This window comes from Salvia miltiorrhiza, chromosome 8 (genome assembly GCF_028751815.1).
Source record: "Salvia miltiorrhiza cultivar Shanhuang (shh) chromosome 8, IMPLAD_Smil_shh, whole genome shotgun sequence".
NCBI lineage: Eukaryota > Viridiplantae > Streptophyta > Magnoliopsida > Lamiales > Lamiaceae > Salvia > Salvia miltiorrhiza.
In genome coordinates, this window is record NC_080394.1 from 58,007,008 (window position 1) to 58,027,547 (window position 20,540).

Genomic DNA, 20,540 nt, shown 5'->3' on the forward strand with positions numbered 1-20,540 from the left:
GAATGGAGAACTAGAGACAATATAGGTAGATGTGGAGATAAGATCACACCCCTTGGAGAAAGGCAAAGATCAAATCCCAAATTTAAAATATTAGTAGAAAAATGAAATGTCAAAGAATATTATGACTATATAAGCATAGGAAGATCAAAACTATACACTAAACTACAAATTTCAGTCCATCCATATCAACATGGAAATTCATGAAAAGGAACAAAATCAATCTAATTTTGCCTTTCAATATCAAATTGAATGAAACTAAGAAGTAGGTACAAAATATCCCACATCACCCAAGAAGAGAGCCCTAAGATACCACGCCATAATTTGTCACTATTTGATCAAATTTTTTGTATAAGAAAGAGGACTATGGGGGCTTATGCCCCCCTCTCCCCTGATCGACATTCACACACAAGAAAGAAAAATGGGGGTTTTAGCAAGACTCAAGAAACAAGAAAAGCAAGATTCTCAGAATAAGAGTGTCTTTCTAAAGATAGTGCGGCCGGGCGGCCGAGCCGAGCTATTCCGGGACCCGATTCTGGCCGGGGAGTTCATGAGGAGGTACCCAAGGCACTGCATTACCCGGCCCGACTTCTTCGACTACCCGTGGATCGTAGTTCGGCCCGACTCGCTACTCAAGCCGGGGGAGGTATTCTTCCTCGTGCCCCACCACACGGTGGACAAGGTCATGAAGGACAATATGCACCGGTTTCAACAATCACTAGATCGTCCACTCCACCCTCCGGTCGAGCCATCTCCCCGTGTTAGAGGAGTGGCAGGGCAGCGCCACAATCACAATAGATCTACAACAGATCATCATCATCATAGTCGTCGTGATCATCGTAGTAACCAACACGAAGACAGACACCATAGGAGACAGACAGCTTATGATCACAATCATAACAACAACAACAACAATAACAACATTACTTCTGATCAAGATTCTGACAATGGAAACTTGTACAAGGAGATGTTCTACGAGTCATGGGAGGAGATGAGGAGACAACTCGAGCAGCTGCAACAGGAGAGGGAGGATTCATCGTTGGAGAGTCGGAGGCCGAGCCACGAGCTTGTGGTGGTGCAGAGAGCCCTGCCTTGTCTGAGAAAGGCGGGGAGTGGCCAGAGAAGGCTGGACTTGAAGGTGAGTTTTTCGTCTCCGATTATTATCCCTGGTAGCCAGAGAGGGACTCCGGTTCACGAGGAAGACAACCTGGATTTCAATATCTGAGAAGATAAACTGTATAACAGCATTTCTGGTACAAAGTTAGTAGCCATGGCTGTCTTTTTCTCTAATAGTGCAGCTGTGGTAGGCTTGCTTTAGGCTTTGCTCATGTTTATATGCCAAGCCATGTGTAAATTCAATACAGTGATATGATATTCAATACTCATAGCATGCATTGCTCGTCGTGAAACGTGAGATGTAACACGAAGATGTAACAACGAACCACCACAAGGCGCCTTGGTTGGGGTGGGGGGGGGGGGAGAAGTGGTATTCCTTCAACTTTGTAGCCATGTATTAAAAAACAACACAATTATAAGAAACTTTTCATTAACACTGAAAAAAGAAAACAGGGAAGAAAAATATTAACAACAATCCATATAAAAGGCATGTGTTTTTGTTGAAGCTTAGCACAGCGTGCTAGAAATGAGAGCATATCACAAAGAGATGCTATTCATGCTCTATTTTCAATCATTCTTTTCCTTCTGCCATCAAATCTTTCTGTTGGTTAAGCAAATCCCAACAGACTATTTACATAGTGACCAAAAACGCGCTAAAAAAGGAGGAAAAAGAAAAACAAGAAGAAGATTATAGATTATATATATCTATAGCTCCTCATCAGCAGAAGTAAAGGATTCAGAAAATATTGAAATACCTATTAGAGTAGGCTGGCTGGCTGGCTATGTTCTCTTGTAAACTTAGACTCCGATATTTGAGAGTGCTTCGATGGGGAGCTCGATCCCCGTGACGGGATATGATTAAAGATATTCAATTTAAAGATCTTCTTTGAAAATGAACTCATGAATTTTCTTGAACTGGACCTCTCGAAATTCCTCTTCATGTAGACATGATCTTTCTCCAAATCGTTTAACCTCATCCGCATCCTTGCCAACTCCAGCTTCAAGTCCCTGTTCTCTCGCCTCAAAGAAGCATAGTTGTCTCGGGGAGACATTGCAGCACTTCGCGCTCCACTGTTGATCCGCCATGATTGGTGGATAGGCTTCGGATCCTCATCTGGATAGGAACAGAACAAGGAGTTCCGAAGTCTTAACTGCTCATAGTAGAGCACTTGGACTATCGACTGGATGGGAAGGCGTTCGTTTTGTGCAGCATGCACTCCAGCTTCCTGTGATAGTTTCTGAAAATCTATCAATTTGCACAGCTTTCTCTTATCGGGTTCGGACAAAGCTTGATGAGCCTGCAAACATGAAATCTTAAGTTAGTTAAACCCCTCTCTCCATACACTCATCTTCATAATAAAAGCTGAAGTTCATTGTATTATTACTTTGAGGTAAATATCAATAGCTCGGTATAACCCGTCGTGGACAGTTCGTGCATGTGCTGGCAAGGTTTCTGCGATAGCTACAAAGATATTGAGCTTGAGATTTGCATCAGGTGCGATCTCGGCTAGATAATTATCCACTAGTTTAGAGACCTTAAACAACGCGGTTTGAGAGGGCGAAGAAGGACTATCAGATTCAAAGACTGATTCCTCATCCATATCTTCATCACTATCATCCATCTGAGAAAAGTTCACCAATATTCTGTGAACAGTTTCGACATCAAACAACGTATCACCAGCATGTCGGAAAGAAGGGATCAAGAGATCGTCTAGAGTTGCTATATCTAACTGGGATCCTATCCTCCTCTCGAGATCAAGCCTACAAGCAACTGAGCAATCAAGCATCACAGCGCTCCGCAGCATACCAAACAGAAAAGTGATAGGAACAGCAAATTTCTCGACTGGGAGGAGACTAACTATCGTCTCAACAACAAGTCTTTCGTGGCTGCTTGCACCCGACACCGGATCAACTGCAGCCTGGTTGGGCTGATTCCATAAGCTGGACTTTTTGATTAACTCTTTCTCTGCATAATTTACGAGTGATGCCCCAACACTTTCTGGCCTCACCCCGCGGCATTTTACAGCAGTTATGACTCTTTGATACAAGTCTACGCGAAGCACTGAAATATCTTCAATCCACCAATCCCCTTCACATTTAGGTTGCTTGCTCATGTGAAGTCTTCCTGAGCTGCTGTACTCCAATCGTGAAAAACTCGAAGCAATTTGCTCGACACAAGCTTTGGAAGCTATTGCATCAATGCATCGGATGACAATTTGTAGCTCGTCCGCAAGTGGAAGTAGGTTTTCGCATTGCTGAAGGACTACGACGCACATTTCGAGGTTTTTGCATACAACACTATCAAGATATTCTTCAGCTCTGGAACCAAGATTGTTCTTTGAGTACTCTTCGGTCATTTCTAGGTAATCAGAAACGCAGCAGAGCTGAGCAACATTTGCAGCTGTGATCTCAAAGTTGATACCATAACAAAACTTGGCCGCCAGCTCAAATGACTCGGCACCTCCTGGTAGGCTAAGAAGCTCGATTTTGGAGACATCTGCTTCCCGGTGCTCTGCAACCAACTTCCGCATTCGCCCACTTCGTGAAACAAGAGGGAACTGCAAAAGTATCACATACACAGAGACAATAAGGTAAAATAATCAGCTCAGCCATTTCGTATGTTCATATTGTTATTGTTTTGACACAGATGATACATTAGCCTTTCTCATTAAAATGCTACCTAAATGATTCAAGGATTGCTGTTTTGTGTTGTCATCACAACATTAGTTGCGGAAGCACCTCATTTTATCCCAATTTGGCTTCCTTAACACGCCATAAACGAACATGAAAGTTCCTTAGGTAGATATCTATAACAAGTTGATTGATTTTCTCTACCAAATACTCTTTCTTCCTGTCTATCACAGTATCAAGAAGCATTATGGAATTCTTAAAATCTCCTAGGTAATGAAGACATTTGATTCAAGATCCAGATAAGCAATACCAAAAAGAATTCACGATAATAAATAAATAAATTTATTAAATAGGAAGAGAGCCTGTAAACATGAGCTATTGAAGTGCAGAGCCTGACCTTGTGCAATGAAAATGCACCCCCCTCGACTTGGATGATTATGTCACTTGGAACATCACGAAACACCCTACAAAAGATGTAAGAACAGCTGCGGTTAGAGAATCAGTCACGTCGTAACAGAACCAGGCTTTCTTCACATTTGTCGAATAACACACTCTTCAATTCCAACCCTTCTTCTCTACATAGATTTGCAGCAAGAAAAAGAGTAGTAAAACAAGCCCAAAAAACACAATTTTCCAAAACCAAACTGTAGAAATGTGGAGCAATTTCCACAGTTACAAGAAATCAAACCAACTAGAGCATAAAACTGGCATTCCCATCAAGAAAATCTCACACACACACACACAAAGAGTGAAGAAGGAACCATTCATTGCAGCGCTGACTGGCGCTCTTCGACAGAGGCAGCTGCTGCTGGTGATGCTTGTCCATGGACAGAGTAGCAGGAAGCTTGAGAGAGACAGAGAGAGAAAGACAAGGACGTGGGGTTAATGAGACAGAGCAAGAGTTGAAAGAGTTCACTGGGAAATTTCATCAAACAGTTTGTCTTCAAATCATACGCTGTCCAAACAATTGGGCCTGCGTTGGTGGGGCATGTCCGTGAAAAAGACAACTTTATCACGCCACACATTTTCGTAATCCCAGAAAGCATCATTCACCAAGATTTGTGCCTAAATAATGGAGATGGCACTGTGTGTTTTTTCTTTCTTTTTTTACGTTTCTTGAAATTCAAGAAAAAAGTAATGGGAAAATAGGGAGAAAAAGAAAAAAGCGGGAAAAAGGTGGTTGTTTCTGTTGACATTTTTTACCTTTTGCCCCCTTTGCTTATTATAATTGTCTTTTGCATTCCTACATATTAGGGATGACAAATATTCGCAAAAATCCAAACTTGTTAGGGTGGGTCTGAGAGACATTTGATATCTACGGATGATTTCGTAGTTGCAATTCACTATTTATTTAATTCGTGGGTATGAGTTTGGATACTTACTATCCATATCCGCGAAAAATACCCGTCAATTACTCGTCGTATATCCGTGAAATACCCACAAAATATATTTAATATATAGACTTTAGATTTACATATTAGATATGGGCCACCATATTTTAGATTTAAAATATATTTGAACTATATTATTTGTGTTGATTTTTTTTTGTATTAAATTTATTACTTTATATTTAAATTCTGTTTCGACGGGTATCCGGCGAATAGTGGTGGCGAGTATCCGGCGGATAGCGGGTGGTGGATACCCGCCGGATAGCGGGTTGACGGATACCCGACGACCGACTATCCGCGAATAGTGAGTTTGGATACCATTTGATATCCATACTACATATAAACCCTTGTTTTTTTAGTTAATATCCATTTATATTCATGGAAAAGAGAATAATACCTATATTTTCACTTTTACATTATTTTCATTATTTTCATATATTTATTATGATACTATTAAATTTTCTTCAGCAATGGTGGAATAATTTTTTGCACAGTTATTCTTCATTCATTGTTTTTCCAATATTGAATAATACTCTTTGAATAGTCATGTGAAAATATTTTTTAATATATTTTTTTAATCTCTAGTAGGCATGTCATGAAAAAGAGGTAAATATAATATTTTCTCATCTTTTCTTATTTATCATTTTTCTAGTAAATTTTACAACTAAAAAAATACCCTTAATGACATGAAATAATAGATTTTACTTATTTTTGTTTCACGATTCAACGGTGTTATTGCATTTTTCTCACATTTTTGCTGACTACCTCAAAAGTTTTAATTTTATCGAAAATAAATTGATATTGTAAATATTACATATCATAAAAATCATATTGTTTATGTCAAGATTTAAAAATCATACTATTCTAAAACAGAAGTTGAGTAAAATTATGTTATTATATGCAACTACCCTTATTTTTCAAGATAATTTCGTACCGAAAAATCATATACTAGGTCTTTTATTGTGACTTAAATTCTATCACTTGATTTTATTTTTTATGATTTTTTTTTATCTTATATAAGATAAGATATATTTGGATAAAAGTTTTTATAAATTTTAAATATTGTGTATAAAATAAGCAATTTTTTGATATATAGTGAGTAAGTGATGAATTATCCCGGCGTGTTTATGAAGCAAAACACGTACTATATATAAATAATTTTCAGATATAGTAGTATCCAATTTCATCATTTGTGAGTGAATAAATATGATTACATGAAGCAAAAGGTAAAAGAATTTTGAAGATAAAAAGAAGAGCAAGCTCAAGTAGACAAGCGTGGAAGTTTGAATTTTGGGAATAGTATAAAATCATAATTAATTAAGCCAACATCGACTTTATAGTAAAGTCACGTTTTCAAAAAAGCAAGATTGAAATGTGGCAACATCCAATTATTACCAAAGTAAATAATGATAACATTTGACATGGTTTAATGATTTTCTCTCCCACCACCACCTCCACTTCCACTGCGATTGTTCCACTTATTTTTAACTAAATTTTAAAGTAAATTATTCATCTATTTTTGGTCAATTAATTGGGATAACATTGTTTGAGACATACACCCACGTAGGACCTTAATGTAATTTTTTTGTCTTTTTATTAAAAAAATTGCGATAATCGTTGTTTATGATTTAATTTTGAATAGTTCGGTTATAACTTATAAGCATATTGATAGACTAAAGTGTGACTTAATCATACATTCTAGTTAGGCACTTAGTGTATATCCAAAATACTTTTGGACTCAATGTCAAAAAGATGTAGTTAATAAGTGAAATTTGTTGTATCAAAAGAAATTATTATTTGAAAATATAAAGGCAGAATGTGGCCATAAAGTTGAAAATCTAGGTTAAAAAATATATAGATTTATGTTGATTACTCGACCATGATGGCTATAGCCTAAGCTAGGGCGTAGCATCCTCATCAGAGAAAAAAATTATGAGAGAAAAAAAAGTAGATGAATGAACATGAACATGGCATCCAAAGGCGATGAACTGGCCGATGAGCAAGTCGATGTGGGTGGTAGCTTACTCGAGCCTTACTCATCTGTCATGCACGCGTCACTTTTATGCTTATTCGAGTCTTATTCAACGGATGTAGGGGACTTACCCATAACTTACTTATCCATTTTTTTATAACGGATATGAGTAAATTGGATGCGTCTCCCCAATGCATGCTGTTTACTCATAAGTGGTCCACTCTTCCATTGAGTAAGCTACTTACTCAACGGATGTGGATGCCCTTACTGTCACTTTTTATTTTGGATATAACGCGATGAAATCTGGTGTCATTTTTAATTTTGGATAAATAAATAAGGGTATAACGGGAAAGTTTTCTGAGTTTTTTTTACATCAATAGGAAGTATATGTTTTTCCCTATTTTCTCATTTAAATTATAGTTTTTTTTTTTAATTATTCATTTATTGAGGTTTAATTATGTGTATTGATACACCGTTGAGAATAAATATATCAACCCAAATTATAGTCAATATTCCAGGCCCAGGCCTGCTATAGGCCCAAAATCCGTGATGGGCTTAGGCCCAGCCCGAAACATTCGGTTTTATGCCAATTCGGCCTACATTACTAGCTAATTAAATACTACCAAAACTATATATTGAGCTTTGTGCATTGAAAATGGAAAATGAATAAATAGTGAATTGTAAAGGTGATGCTTGCCAATGCGATCAAATTATATATTTTTACAATTATAAAAGTAAAATGATACGAAATAAAATTGTTCTATTTTCAATACATGTTTGGTGTTTGAACAGATTTAAAAAAGTAATTCCAAAAAAAAAGGATTTAAAAAAAGTAAATATACCTGAAATTTTGAATAATGTTACGTCGTGGAATTGGATTTGCAGAGCATCTAGAAATTTTTTGAAAAAATAAATATATGTGCTATGTCCATATCTAAAATTAGATAACCAACAATCTCATTTGATTGAAACTCTCCAAAATGGCATACAATTAGCATAGTTAAACTAATAATGAGATCTGCTTGTCCCCTTGGGATGGCCTAGTGGTTGGGGTGGTTGCCTGTTGTCCAAGAGGTCACAGGTTCGAGTACTCTCGGCCACAATAACCACTAGGTGAGGTGTGTGTGTGGTTTGTATTTTTTATATTGTAATTTCATCAAAAAAAATAATAATGAGATCTGCTTTTAAAATAGAATAATGAAATATATTGAAAATGATACAAACGTTATTTAAATCGAAAAAAATAAATCTACCATAGACTTTTATAATTAATATACGGTTTCAAAAAATAATAAAGAAAGAAAATAAAAGATACAGTCATAAGTCATAACCCCTGTTGTTGGAGGCGGCATTAAAAAAAGGGATATTTGCCGTAAAATACACGAACTTTCAGCAAATTCTGGTTTTTTCCATAACCTTTAAAATTTGAAAAAAAATACAACATCTTTCGATTTTTTCTGATTTTTCTCACGGGTATGAAATACCCCAAATAAAAGTTAATTAGGTATCAACAAATCTAAGCCAAAAGTTCTAAAATCAACTTTTATTTGGGAGTATTTCATACCCATGGGAAAAATCAGAAGAAATCGAAAGGTGGTATATTTTTTTTCAAATGTTAAAGGTTATGGGAAAAATCAGAATTTGCTGAAAGTTCATGTATTTTACGGCAAATATCCCTTAAAAAAATAACATTATTTAAATCGAAAAAAATAAAATCTACCATAGACTTTTATAATTAATATAAATGGTTTCAAAAAACAATAGTAATAAATAAAGAAAATAAAAAATACAGTCTTAAACCCTGTTGTTGAAGGCGGCATTCAAAACCTTAAACCTCCATAGCTGAAACGCAAGGAAAACGATGATAGTGAGGAATCTCTCTCCCTCAAGGCTCAGAAAGCTTCTCACTCCATTTTCCCTCTCTACCTATACACACACGAGGCCTGTATCCAGCTCCCTCCACTCACCAATCATCGACCCTTCGCTCACTTTCCCCCTTTCCCAAAACCCTGCTAAAACCCTACCGTTTTTCTTCTTCTTCTCGAAGCCCTTTTCTTCAGAATCCAGAAAGAACAAATCTTTTCCTAATTTACCACTGACCCGCGATGGAAATTACGAGGAAGCCACTGAACATGCCGTCGCCATTTGCCCCGGCTGTGGCATCCAAATGCAGGATCTTGATCCCAAGCAACCCGGGTATTCCGTCAAGCCCTCTGCGAAGGGTCAGAACTACAAGAAATTCAAGCGAATGACTCCGATTGTGGACGAGTCGGAAATCTCCGACTCCCTTAAGCGGGGAATCGCGAATGAGATCATGGATGTTGATAGAATCGAGAGCATTGACAGTGTAGACGACGTGTTCGACGAAATGCCTAAGAGAGCTGAGAAGGAAGCTGCTAATCAGAAGCCCGTTGTGTGTGCTAGGTGCCACAGCTTGAGGCATTATCAGAGGGTTAAGGAGCCCGGCGTGGAGAATTTGCTGCCGGATTTCGACTTTGATCACACGGTTGGAAGGAGGCTGATGTCGACGAGCGGGGCGAGGACCGTGGTTTTGCTGGTGGTGGATGCTGCTGATTTCGATGGCTCGTTTCCGAGAAAAGTAGCAAGTTTAGTGTCCAAGACAATCGATGAGAATGCAAGATCGTGGAAGGAGGGAAAATCGGGTAATACACCGAGGATAGTGTTGGTAGTGACCAAGATTGATCTCTTGCCTAGCAGCATTTCCCCAACTAGGCTCGAGCATTGGGTTCGTACACAGGCTAGGGAGGGCGGGGCGGGGAGGCTAGCGAGCGTGCATTTGGTGAGTGCTGTGAGGGATTGGGGGTTGAAGACGTTGGTTGATGATGTGGTTGCCTTTGCTGGCCCGAGGGGGCATGTGTGGGCCGTGGGTGCTCAGAATGCGGGGAAGAGCACGTTGATTAATGCGATAGGGAAGTGTGTTGGCACGAAGGCGACTCATGTCACGGAAGCATCAGTGCCTGGTACTACCTTAGGGATTGTGAGGATGGAAGGGGTGCTTCCTGGGAAGGCTAAGTTGTTTGATACTCCCGGGCTTCTGCACCCTCATCAGATCTCGACTAGGTTGAATGCGGAGGAGCAGAAGCTTGCTCGTATAGACAAGGAGTTGAGGCCGAGGACGTATAGGATCAAGGTTAATGCTCCTTTTGGAGAGTGTTTAAACTTATGCTTCAATGTTGATTGCTCTGATTTTATCTGAACCTATTTATAGAAGTTGCTTAGGATGAAAGTGGTTGGTTTTGAATGCATGATTGCTACTTTATGTTGCTGCAATTCTAGCTTTATCTTGATGTTTTTGCTTAAATGTTGATTGCTCTGATTTTATCGATGTGTATTTATGTAAGTAAATATTGGACATCAGAGTAAAAGCAGAGTAGCCGGGCAAGATTGCATTATTGTTTCCAAAATGATTACTTTGAAAACATTTTACTCCAAAATGTTGATTCTTGAACTTCCTTTAACTGATTTTCGATGGTGGAATGGTATGTGTGCTCGTGGCTCTGTTCATGTTTGAGTGATACGGCCTTCTGTTCGTCTTTAAGATATAATGGCAGTGTATTCTCATTATGATTATCAAAATACTCCGAATATTGGACTTCAGAGTAAAAGCAGAGTAGTCGGGCAAGATCCCATTGCTGTTTCCAAAATGATTACTTTGAAACATTTTACTGCAACATGTTGATTCTTGAACTTCCCTTTAACTGATTTGGATGGTGGAATGGTATGTGTGCTCGTGGCTCCCTTCGTGTCTGAGTGATATGGCCTTCTGTTCGTCTTTAAGATATAATGGCAGTGTATTCTCATTATGATTATTTTACTCCAAAATGTTGATTCTTGAACTTCCTTTAACTGATTTTCGATGGTGGAATGGTATGTGTGCTCGTGGCTCCCTTCGTGTCTGAGCAATAAGGCCTTCTTGTTCTTGTTTAAGATACAATGGCAGCGTATTTCGTTATGATTGTTAAAATATTGATGATCCACTATGTTTACACGGCATGATCATGCAAAAAAGTATCTAAAACGATGATAGTGTTGCTGCAGGCGGGATATTCAGTTCATATTGGCGGGCTGTTCAGGTTGGACGTCGAAGAATCTTCAGTAGATTCAATCTATGTCACGGTATGGGCTTCGTCTCTGATTCCTCTGCATATGGGGAGGACGGAGAATGCTTGCTCGATGTTGGATGATCACTTTGGCCGCCAGCTGCAGGTATAAATAGTAACAAGCTTTAGCTAATGCTTGAATCTTATGGAACCTTAGATATCTATAAATGATCTATTTGTTTCGAATTATTGAATGCTTATGAATACATATCAAGCAGTTTTTATCCGAATCTGGTAATTCTTGGTGATGGAATCTTAAACTTTTCCTTGATCAGCCTCCGATTGGGGAGGGGAGGCCGGAGAAGCTCGGAAAATGGGTGAAGAAGGAAATCCGGGTGAGTGGCGAGAGCTGGGATTCGAGCGGCGTTGATATCGCTGCTGCTGGTCTTGGTTGGTTTAGTGTCGGGCTCAAGGGAGAGGCTGCGTTGGCCGTGTGGACATACGACGGTGTTGAAGTGACAGCGCGAAACGCTTTGCTTCCTCAGAGAGCCAAGAATTTCGAGGTTGCCGGATTCACAGTCTCGGAGATCGTGTCCAAGGCTGATCGGGCGAGGAGCAAGCAGAGCGCGAAGAAGAGGAAGAGCAGCAGCTCGAAAAACGCAGCTTCCCCCGTGTCGAATGCTGATCAAGATTCGAGCTCGGATTCCTCGGAGGATGGAGATTCGAATCCAGGTGACTCAGTTGCAATCTCCAACTCTTGATGTTGAATGCAAATCAACCAGTTCAAGAAAAACACTTTGTATCTCTCTCTCAAACACACACATAAACACACACTGGGAAGATAGGGATTAGTATTTTTTACGATATGAATATTAAAATTTTTTGTTTAATACTAATGTAGGAGATGGAGGCGTGTTTCTTGGTTGCAAGAACTTCTTTTTTTTGCTGGTTGTTTGATTTTGTAAAAATGTGTTTATTTGCTTATAAAAATTTATTGTTGACTTGTTTATAGTAGACTAGTGTATGAGATAAGCTGTAGCTGGTGCAGGTGGTGCAGCCCATGCTCTCTTCATTTATTTGTCAACCCAATTCCAATTCTTTAGATTTAGAGCCACTCATTTTCTAGATAATTTCTAAAACCTTACCTCTTATCACTTTCTTCTAAAATTTGTAAATAATTACTCCCTCCTACCCATATATATTAGAAACAATAGGGCCGAATGGCCCTATTCAACATACAACATCAAATTTTGTCCACCATTTGAAAAAACATAAATTTTAGCCATTTTTTGTATGTCATGACTATTCTACCCTTCTCTCTCTTTCCTCTCTCTTTCTCATCTCCCTCTCTCTCTCTCCAGCGGCTGCGCTATCTCCTCTCTCCTTCTCATCTCCCTCTCTCTTTCTCCAGCGGCTACGCGGCAGCGGCGCCGAGCAGAAGTCACCGGAGCAGATCTGATCGCAGCGGCGGTGCCAAGCAGATCTGATCGCAACGGCGGAGCTGATCTGATCGCAGCGGCGCCGAGCAGAAGTCAGCGGCAGAATTCGTCGGAGTAGAGGATGAGGCGGCGGCGGTGGAGGAGATCCGATCCTCTGAAACGCGTGGAGGAGGGATTGGTCAGGTGGCGGATGATGAGGCGGCGGCGGCGGCAGATCAGATCTGATCTGATCTGATCTGTGCTGATCTGATCTGTGCTGCACGTATGGCACTTATGGCACTATTAGTGCCATAAGTGCCATAAGTGCACACTTCCCCCTAGGGTTTAGATGTTCCATTTAGGGTTTAGATGTTCCATTTAGGGTTTAAATGATGTTGTTGTTTCTGTATTTGTGCTGCACGTATGGCACTTATGGCACTAATAGTGCCATAAGTGCCCAAATGACCATTTTACTTAGTTTTATTTTGAATTTTCGTTGGCACTTATGGCACTAATAGTGCCATAAGTGCCAAAATGACTATTTTACTTGGTTTTATTTTGGATTTCCGATGACACTTATGGCACTAATAGTGCCATAAGTGCCTAACCCGACCCGGCACGCGACCCGCGTGCCTGATCCTACCCAGTCCGCCTCATTAAGGGCAAAAACGTCCAAATCAATAAAAATGGCCAAAATTTGTGCTTTTTCAATGTGTGGCCATAAATTGTGTTTTATGCTTTATTTTGGCTACTTCAAAATTTTACTCAATATATTATATGGCTTATTTTCTCTTCAAATGTTCCATTTATATAGACTTATTTTCATAAAAGTATTTTTTTATTCATTTATTATTATATTTATTTAATTTACTTAAATTTTAATACATCATTAAATAATAAATATGAACACATTAAAAAGTTTATTTATATATTTTAATTTTTAATAATTTTTTTTAATTTTTTTAAAAATCTTAATCAGCCTATATATATGGGACGGAGGAAGTAGTTTCATATATCCATTAAATCTCATGAGCTTTGGACATAATATCTAAAATCTATCACTAGTGCCTTATCCTAAAATTAGTAAGAAAGTTTCTTGTCCTTTTTCATATTATCATGAGACATTCTCAATATTGACCAAATTGTTTTCGGTCACTATTTACGATTAATATAATAACACTCTTTAATTATAATTAAATTTGTAATGAATGCATGTAACTTTTAACACAATTATTTTAATAAATATTTTTTCAATGACTAATTTTATAATAGAGAAAAAATTTGAGGTAGCCAAAATGAAGCATAAAACACAAATTTTGGCCACTAATTGAAAATACTTAAATTTTGTCCTTTTTTTGTGATTTCGGACGATTTTACCCTTAAGGGGCGGACCGGGTATCGGGTCGCGTGCGGGTAGGGTTTAGGGTCGCGGGCGGGTTATAGGGTTTGAACAAAACTAATTATTTACCATTTGTGCACCAATTTTTCACCGCCATTTACCGTTTTCTCTCGGCCCTTTTACCCTAAACCGCCCTCAACCGCGCCGCCGGAAATCTCGTGGAAAACCGCCGTGAACTACTGTCAACCGTCGTCAACCACCCACCTTCATCTTCTCCACCTGCATATTATCCGTTTATCCACTCAAATCCACTCCAAAAAATGACCAAGCGCAAGGCTTCACAAACCGGCTCGACCTCCAAGCGCCAGCGCGCTGCAGAATCCGGCGAGGAAAAAGCCGGATCTGGAGTTCCTGGAAGCGTCATAGATATTTGCAAAGAAATCAATGCAGATGAGAGTTCCGGATCTGAGGAACAACAATCACCGATCCGGGTGGTGACTCTTCCAACCACGGCCGAAGAAGCCGGCGAGGAAGACGAAGCCGCCGAGGAAGAAGATTCTGGAGAGGAAGAAGAAGCCGTCGAGGAAGAAGAAGCCGTCGAGGAAGAAGAATCCGGAGAGGAAGAAGAAGCCGGCGAGGAAGAAGAATCCGGAGCGGAAGAAGAAGCCAGCGAGGAAGAAAACTCCGAAGAGTCCGCCGGTGAAGATGAGGATGATTTGTCAACTACAGTAATTCCTTGAAAACCCTAATTTACTTGATGATTTGCATGTTGGAATTACTCAGTTTTTTTGGGATTTCCTCTCGGCACTTATGGCACTATTAGTGCCATAAGTACCAAGAGGAACATTGATTACTCTGGTTTATTTTGGATTACTTGGTTTATTTTGGATTACTTGGCTTCATTTTGGGATTTCCGTTTGTAGATCTGACGCTTATAACCATTTAACCTGTCCTCTTAGGCTTAGTTGAAGCTGTTAACATTTTTATATATTGACATGTTTCATTGTTCATTTGAATTATGTAATGTTGACCTTTTATAGGTGTTTGTCATTGTTGGAATCTGTTATTGTTGGGATTTCCGTTTGTAGATCTGATGAAATCTGTCATTTTACTTGATGTGTTTTTAATTTAGATTTCCTTTGGCACTTATGGCACTATTAGTGCCATAAGTGCCAACTGTGTATTTAAGATCTCATTATAATACATTTCATTCATTTTGGCATGCTTTTATTTTCGGAATGAAGGTACAATGGAAATACCTACGAAAAGGTATGGAGCAAATAAAACACAAGGTTAACATTACGGGCAAGGAGAACATTATTGAAATCATAAACGATGTTTTAAAGGGTGACAATGTATACCGTGAGCTGCAAGAGTCTGTTTTCAGCGATTTCCTAAAACTGCCATCCCGCATATCACGATCAGGCCAATGCCTGCATTTCATGATATCAAGACAGATAGCAGGACAATCAAATCCGGATGAGACGGCGTTGTTTTTTATCGTGGATGACTATGTGACGAGGTTTTCCAGGATTGAGTTTTTTTTTATGACAGGATTGAAATTTGGGTCAAGCAACTTTAACCCCTATGCAGATCACATCATACTTGAGAATTCTTTTTATCAGAGAGTTCTTGGCGGTAGGGAAATTTCCCCCAACAAATTGAGGGAGATGTTTATGACCCGAGGTTTGGGTGAGCATAAAGCGGACTACGTTAAGGCAGCAAAGATGCTACTAGTGACGGATCTGATATTTGGCTATGATGGTACGAATTCCAGAATTCCGGATTGGCTCTGGGTGCTTTTGGAGGACACAACAGCATGGGAGGAATTCCCATGGGGCAGCATGTCATTTCAGATGACAATTCATGCAATCAACAAGGTGAGAAGCACTCCAGCAGCAAATGCATCATATCATCTAACCGGGAACACTCTTGCCTTCTTGGTAAGTATCATTAAATATTGTTCAATTCACACTGTTTTCCCAATATAAACTAAATTACCTCATTTGATTCTGTGTTGTCAGGCTTGGATGTATTGTGCTCTCCCAAAGCTGGGAAAGGATATCGGAGAAAGAAAACCCTCAAAAGTATTCCCTCGGATGCTGAGGTTCACCTACACTAACAATCGCAGGAAACCGGAAGCTGGCGAACAGGTAAAAATACTTAATAAGTGCCATGCTGTTCTGATCCTGTTGGCACTTATGGCACTATTAGTGCCATAAGTGCCAAAGGAAATCCAAAAAAACATGAAGTAAAATGGTCCTTGTGCAGGTTCATTTTTCACTGAAACCAACAGAAGAGGAAAATCAACATAAACACTGGGCATCTATTGAAGAAGAAGGAACACCATTCATTTTGCAGTACAGTCCCACTGCGGATGGCAGCAAGAAGAGAGCAAAGAAAATGGCCGCGAGGTATGAGGGGGTCAGAATGATTCAAGAACAAAGGGTGGAGAGCGAAGGAGAAGGAAGAAACCAGCAACAGCAAGAGCATCAACAACAGCAACATCAACAACAACAGCAGGGAGAGGCTGTGATGACATTCACAGCCTCGGAAATGAAGCAATTTATTGAAAAAGTGGGAGAAAGCGCAGCAAAGAGAGCGCGCATTGAATTTGTTGAACATTTCAATCGGGAAGAGCTGATAAATGACATAGCTGACTGCGTCGTTAGCAAATTGCGTCAAAGACAGCAATATAGGCCACCACAAGAGGTTAAAATTTCTTAGTGCTTAATATTGTATTCCTCACACTAATCATTGTTTTCAAACCAGGTTGCAAGCACAGCAGAATGGATGGCGCACTGTGAAACTGAGGAGAGATTTTACCGCCAAGTATGGGGAACACCGGCTTCTATGCCAACACCAACACCAACACCCACACCACCAGCAAATGCAGACATTGAAGCCGGAATATCAGCCGCAGCGGCAGCACTAGCAACCGCACAACATGAAGCAGGAACATCTGCAGCAGTGGCAGCAGCAACAGCATCCCCGCCTCAACAATTGGGGCAAATCAGACCAACCAGGATGAGGATGCCATCTGCAGCATGTAAAAGTCCATTCCGGCGTGATGATGTCAGAGGAACAAATTTTCTTAGGTACCTGAGGAGCAAAGAAGCTGAACAGTAAGTAATTAAGTAGCATTGAATAGATTTGCGTAATGTATGCCTAATGTATCATCATTCCAATTAACATTCTCATATGCATTGATATGTCCAGGAGGAATGTGGGTTTGCCATATCTGGTGGACAAAAATTGGTTTGGTCTGATAAAGAAGACTACCGAAAAGCTAGACAGTCAAAGCATAGACTCTTACCTTGCCGTGCTAACAGCAAAACCAGAGTTGGCTGGTTTTGAAGGAATTGAATTCCCTGCAAACATTGCCATCACAGGCACAATGTTCTCGGTAATTACTTAATAATTTCTTATTGTAATATATATATTTCATAATAATCTGCTCATCTTGGCACTTATGGCACTATTAGTGCCATAAGTGCCTTGAGGAACATCGATTACTTGGTTACATTTTGGATTTCGGTTGGCACTTATGGCACTAATAGTGCCATAAGTGCCTTGAGGAACATCGATTACTTGGTTACATTTTGGATTTCGGTTGGCACTTATGGCACTATTAGTGCCATAAGTGCCAAGAGGAACGATTACTTGTTACATTTTGGATTTCGGTTGGCACTTATGGCACTATTAGTGCCATAAGTGCCAACTGAAATTACAATATAAAGCATATAACAACTCAAATATAATAATGCACAGGCTACCATAGACCAAGTATGGAATGAATTACATGGAAAAGATCCGAAAGGCACAACATATGACCCGAAAAGCGAAGAGATCATACAAGAGGAACAAATGAAGAGGCTATGCTTGTTTGCAGTGGGGAAAGAGCCACGATGGGGGGGAGTATGTCAAGAAATGGAACGATGTTGAGAAGGTTAGTGTGTCAATACCCAAGTGAGTTAAGTGTAAGTCGTATTGTTTATTTTTTTGACTAATGTATGTTATTTAATGTCAGCTCATCATGATTGTTCACTTCAACGATCACTGGGCCACCTGTTTGGTGAATTTCACGGACCATGAGTTGACGATATATGACTCCAATCAGCACAAGTTCGATGATATCCATCTCGATATACGTCAATGTGTTTTCTTGCCAATCTGCAGGATTATACCACAGATCCTCAAGAAGATTGGCTATTATGAGAAGCGCAATGTGGATGGGAAATACACAGAATGGATATATTCCTACCCATACGATGGATCGAACAATCTGAAACAACTGGATAGCGTAAGTTGTGGGGTTCTGTCTATTAAGTATGTCGAGATGATGCTTACTGGAAAGTTCGTTGAAAAGAACATGAGCAAGGCGGGGCTTAAAACATTCCGTGAAAAGATAGCAGAAAGCATCTACAAATTCAGCACGGATGCAAGTACCTTTGAGCCCTTGGAAGATGAAGATGAACAAGAGGATGCCGGTGAAGGCGAAGATGACGGTGAAGGCGTTGCGGCAGCCAATCTTCGTGAATGAACAATCAGTTTATATTTGTAATACAATCAGTTAGTTTATTTTGATTGTCAATCAGTTTAGGCTTGATAAAGAACTTGGTGATCAGTTAGTTTATTTTGATTATGTGATATATATGGTATGTTTTAGTCAGAACCCTAAAGGTTTGGATTGTCAAGTACATAGCAGGTTTGGCACTTATGGCACTATTAGTGCCAGAAGTGCTTAAGGATATCCAAAATAAGTGCTTGCGGAAACGCAAAATAAAACAAAGTAAAATGGCCCTCTTGGCACTTATAGCACTAATAAAGGGTATCCCAAAAAACATGAGTAAGTGTTTTCGGAAATAAAATACAAAATAAAATGACCCTCTTGGCACTTATGGCACTATTAGTGCCATAAGTGCTAAAGGATATTCCAAAACTCAATGGTTCTCTTGGCACTTATGACACTAATAGTGCCACAAGTGTCTTCGGAAAACATAAACAAGTAAAATGGCCCAAATGGCACTTATGGCACTAATAGTGCCATAAGTGCCAAGTGGGACTTGCAAGCATCTGACAGATTCGATAACAGATTCCAACAATGACAAACACCTATAAAAGGTCAACATTATATAATTCAAATGAACAATGAAACATGTCAATATATAAAAATTTTAAAAGCTTCAACTAAGCCTAAGAGGACAGGTTACACGGTTATGATCGTCAGATCTACAAAGGCTGCATCGTCTCTTTTTTGTACCACTAACACATGACTCACTGCTGCTGACTTCTTCCTGCACTGTAAGTTGCATGACTGCAGTGCACGTAGATTGATAATGTCCTTTCTCATGGCATCGAGAACAAAAACGACGGCTCGATGAGCCGGAACCACCACTCTTCATCCTCTTCTCACGCGGCCTCCCAGATTGTTGAACATCACCTGGTGTTAGCACAACCCTCGAAGCAATATCCTCGGGAATGCGCCAATCTTCAGGATTCGGTAGTGGCATCACCTCGCCAGAATATATTTCACGGAGAGTAGCAGTTGAAAAGTAATCATTCACATAAGACGACGGGTTCTGGTTCACCTTTCTGCATCAAAAGAAGAATCAAATAAATTTCATTATTGTAAATATAATGAATAAACAAGCATAAAGATCGTGCAGAACTATATGACACTTATGGCACTAATAGTGCCATAAGTGTCATTCGTGCAGCAAAAATGCACTTAATCACATGGCCACAAAAAACAGAAATAAATCAAATAACAAACAAAGAATCAATACTGACCCTATTGCAGCTGCAGCATGAGGACATGGTATCCTTTGGAACTGGAACACAAGACACGTGCATGTGTGACTGCCAAGATCAACAACATAACTCTTGTTATCAGATGTAACCTCAAACTTTGTTGGATTGATTGGCTGGACAGACATCCTCAATCCCAAATCAACTGATTTAGCCAATCTCATAGATGCCCAATCTGTCAGCTCGAGAGGTCTTTCCATAGCAAGAACCCGTCGTTCATAGAACCAAGTTCCAATCCTTGATCGGATAGTCTCCAAAAGGGTGCAAACAGGCAACCTTCTAGACCATCGGAGACAATTGTTCAAACTCTCAGCAGGATTAGAGGTCATGAGCATATAGCGACGGACCGGGCAGTGTGAACGAGCCCATCTACTTGGACCAATGTTCATCAACTTCTCATGTGCACGAGGTTTAACAGACTTCAAATTCTCCATGTGTTGCTCAAAATCCTCAATCTTGTACGCCCTTGCAGCTAACTTGAAAAGAGTAACAACATGACTTCCCCAATGCTTTAGATTGCTCTGTATGTGAAAGGAACAAAGTGCCTGCGGGGTTCCTGGAAAGACATGCTCTATTGCTTTTCTGATACTCACATGCTGATCAGAAACAAACAGTAACTCATCACGGACACCAAAAGTATGCCGTAGCCGCTTAAGAAACCAAATCCATGATGCATCACGCTCTTTATCCGCAATCCCAAAAGCTAAAGGCAATATCTGTTCATTTGCATCTTTTGCAACAGCAACAAACAAGATACCTTTGTATTTGCCCTTCAAATGAGTGCCATCAATAACTATCATAGGACGA

At 39.6% G+C, this 20,540-nt stretch overlaps 4 protein-coding genes across 5 annotated transcripts; 3 read left to right on the plus strand and 1 right to left on the minus strand.

Moving 5' to 3' along the window:
- Nucleotides 1–1,631: 1,631 nt before the first annotated feature.
- On the minus strand, nt 1,632–4,878 carry LOC130999551 (BTB/POZ domain-containing protein At5g48800-like). The gene is made up of 4 exons (XM_057925112.1): nt 4,506–4,878; nt 4,142–4,208; nt 2,499–3,671; nt 1,632–2,411 (listed from the first exon to the last, which is right to left on the minus strand). Exons 1-4 carry the CDS (start codon nt 4,568–4,570, stop codon nt 1,872–1,874), a joined length of 1,845 nt encoding a protein of 614 aa, XP_057781095.1. The 5' UTR covers nt 4,571–4,878; the 3' UTR covers nt 1,632–1,871.
- Nucleotides 4,879–8,910: 4,032 nt separating this feature from the next.
- LOC130999553 (GTP-binding protein BRASSINAZOLE INSENSITIVE PALE GREEN 2, chloroplastic-like) lies at nt 8,911–12,172 on the plus strand. The gene is made up of 3 exons (XM_057925114.1): nt 8,911–10,255; nt 11,164–11,331; nt 11,501–12,172. Exons 1-3 carry the CDS (start codon nt 8,966–8,968, stop codon nt 11,924–11,926), a joined length of 1,884 nt encoding a protein of 627 aa, XP_057781097.1. The 5' UTR covers nt 8,911–8,965; the 3' UTR covers nt 11,927–12,172.
- Nucleotides 12,173–14,242: 2,070 nt separating this feature from the next.
- Nucleotides 14,243–17,051, plus strand: LOC130998833 (uncharacterized). Its single transcript, XM_057924239.1, has 5 exons — nt 14,243–14,650; nt 15,167–15,865; nt 15,947–16,075; nt 16,194–16,634; nt 16,695–17,051. Exons 1-5 carry the CDS (start codon nt 14,243–14,245, stop codon nt 17,049–17,051), a joined length of 2,034 nt encoding a protein of 677 aa, XP_057780222.1.
- Nucleotides 17,052–17,149: 98 nt separating this feature from the next.
- On the plus strand, nt 17,150–18,539 carry LOC130999554 (uncharacterized). Of its 2 annotated transcripts, XR_009093536.1 has the most exons (3): nt 17,150–17,328; nt 17,694–17,871; nt 17,953–18,539. XR_009093536.1 is itself a non-coding variant. In XM_057925115.1 (2 exons), the coding sequence occupies exon 2, from the start codon at nt 17,959–17,961 to the stop codon at nt 18,463–18,465; it is 507 nt and encodes a 168-aa protein (XP_057781098.1). In that variant the 5' UTR covers nt 17,150–17,328; nt 17,694–17,958; the 3' UTR covers nt 18,466–18,539. The 2 variants fall into 2 exon arrangements, 1 of the variants encoding a protein (XP_057781098.1); XM_057925115.1 differs by having other exon boundaries at nt 17,694–18,539.
- Nucleotides 18,540–20,540: the final 2,001 nt, after the last annotated feature.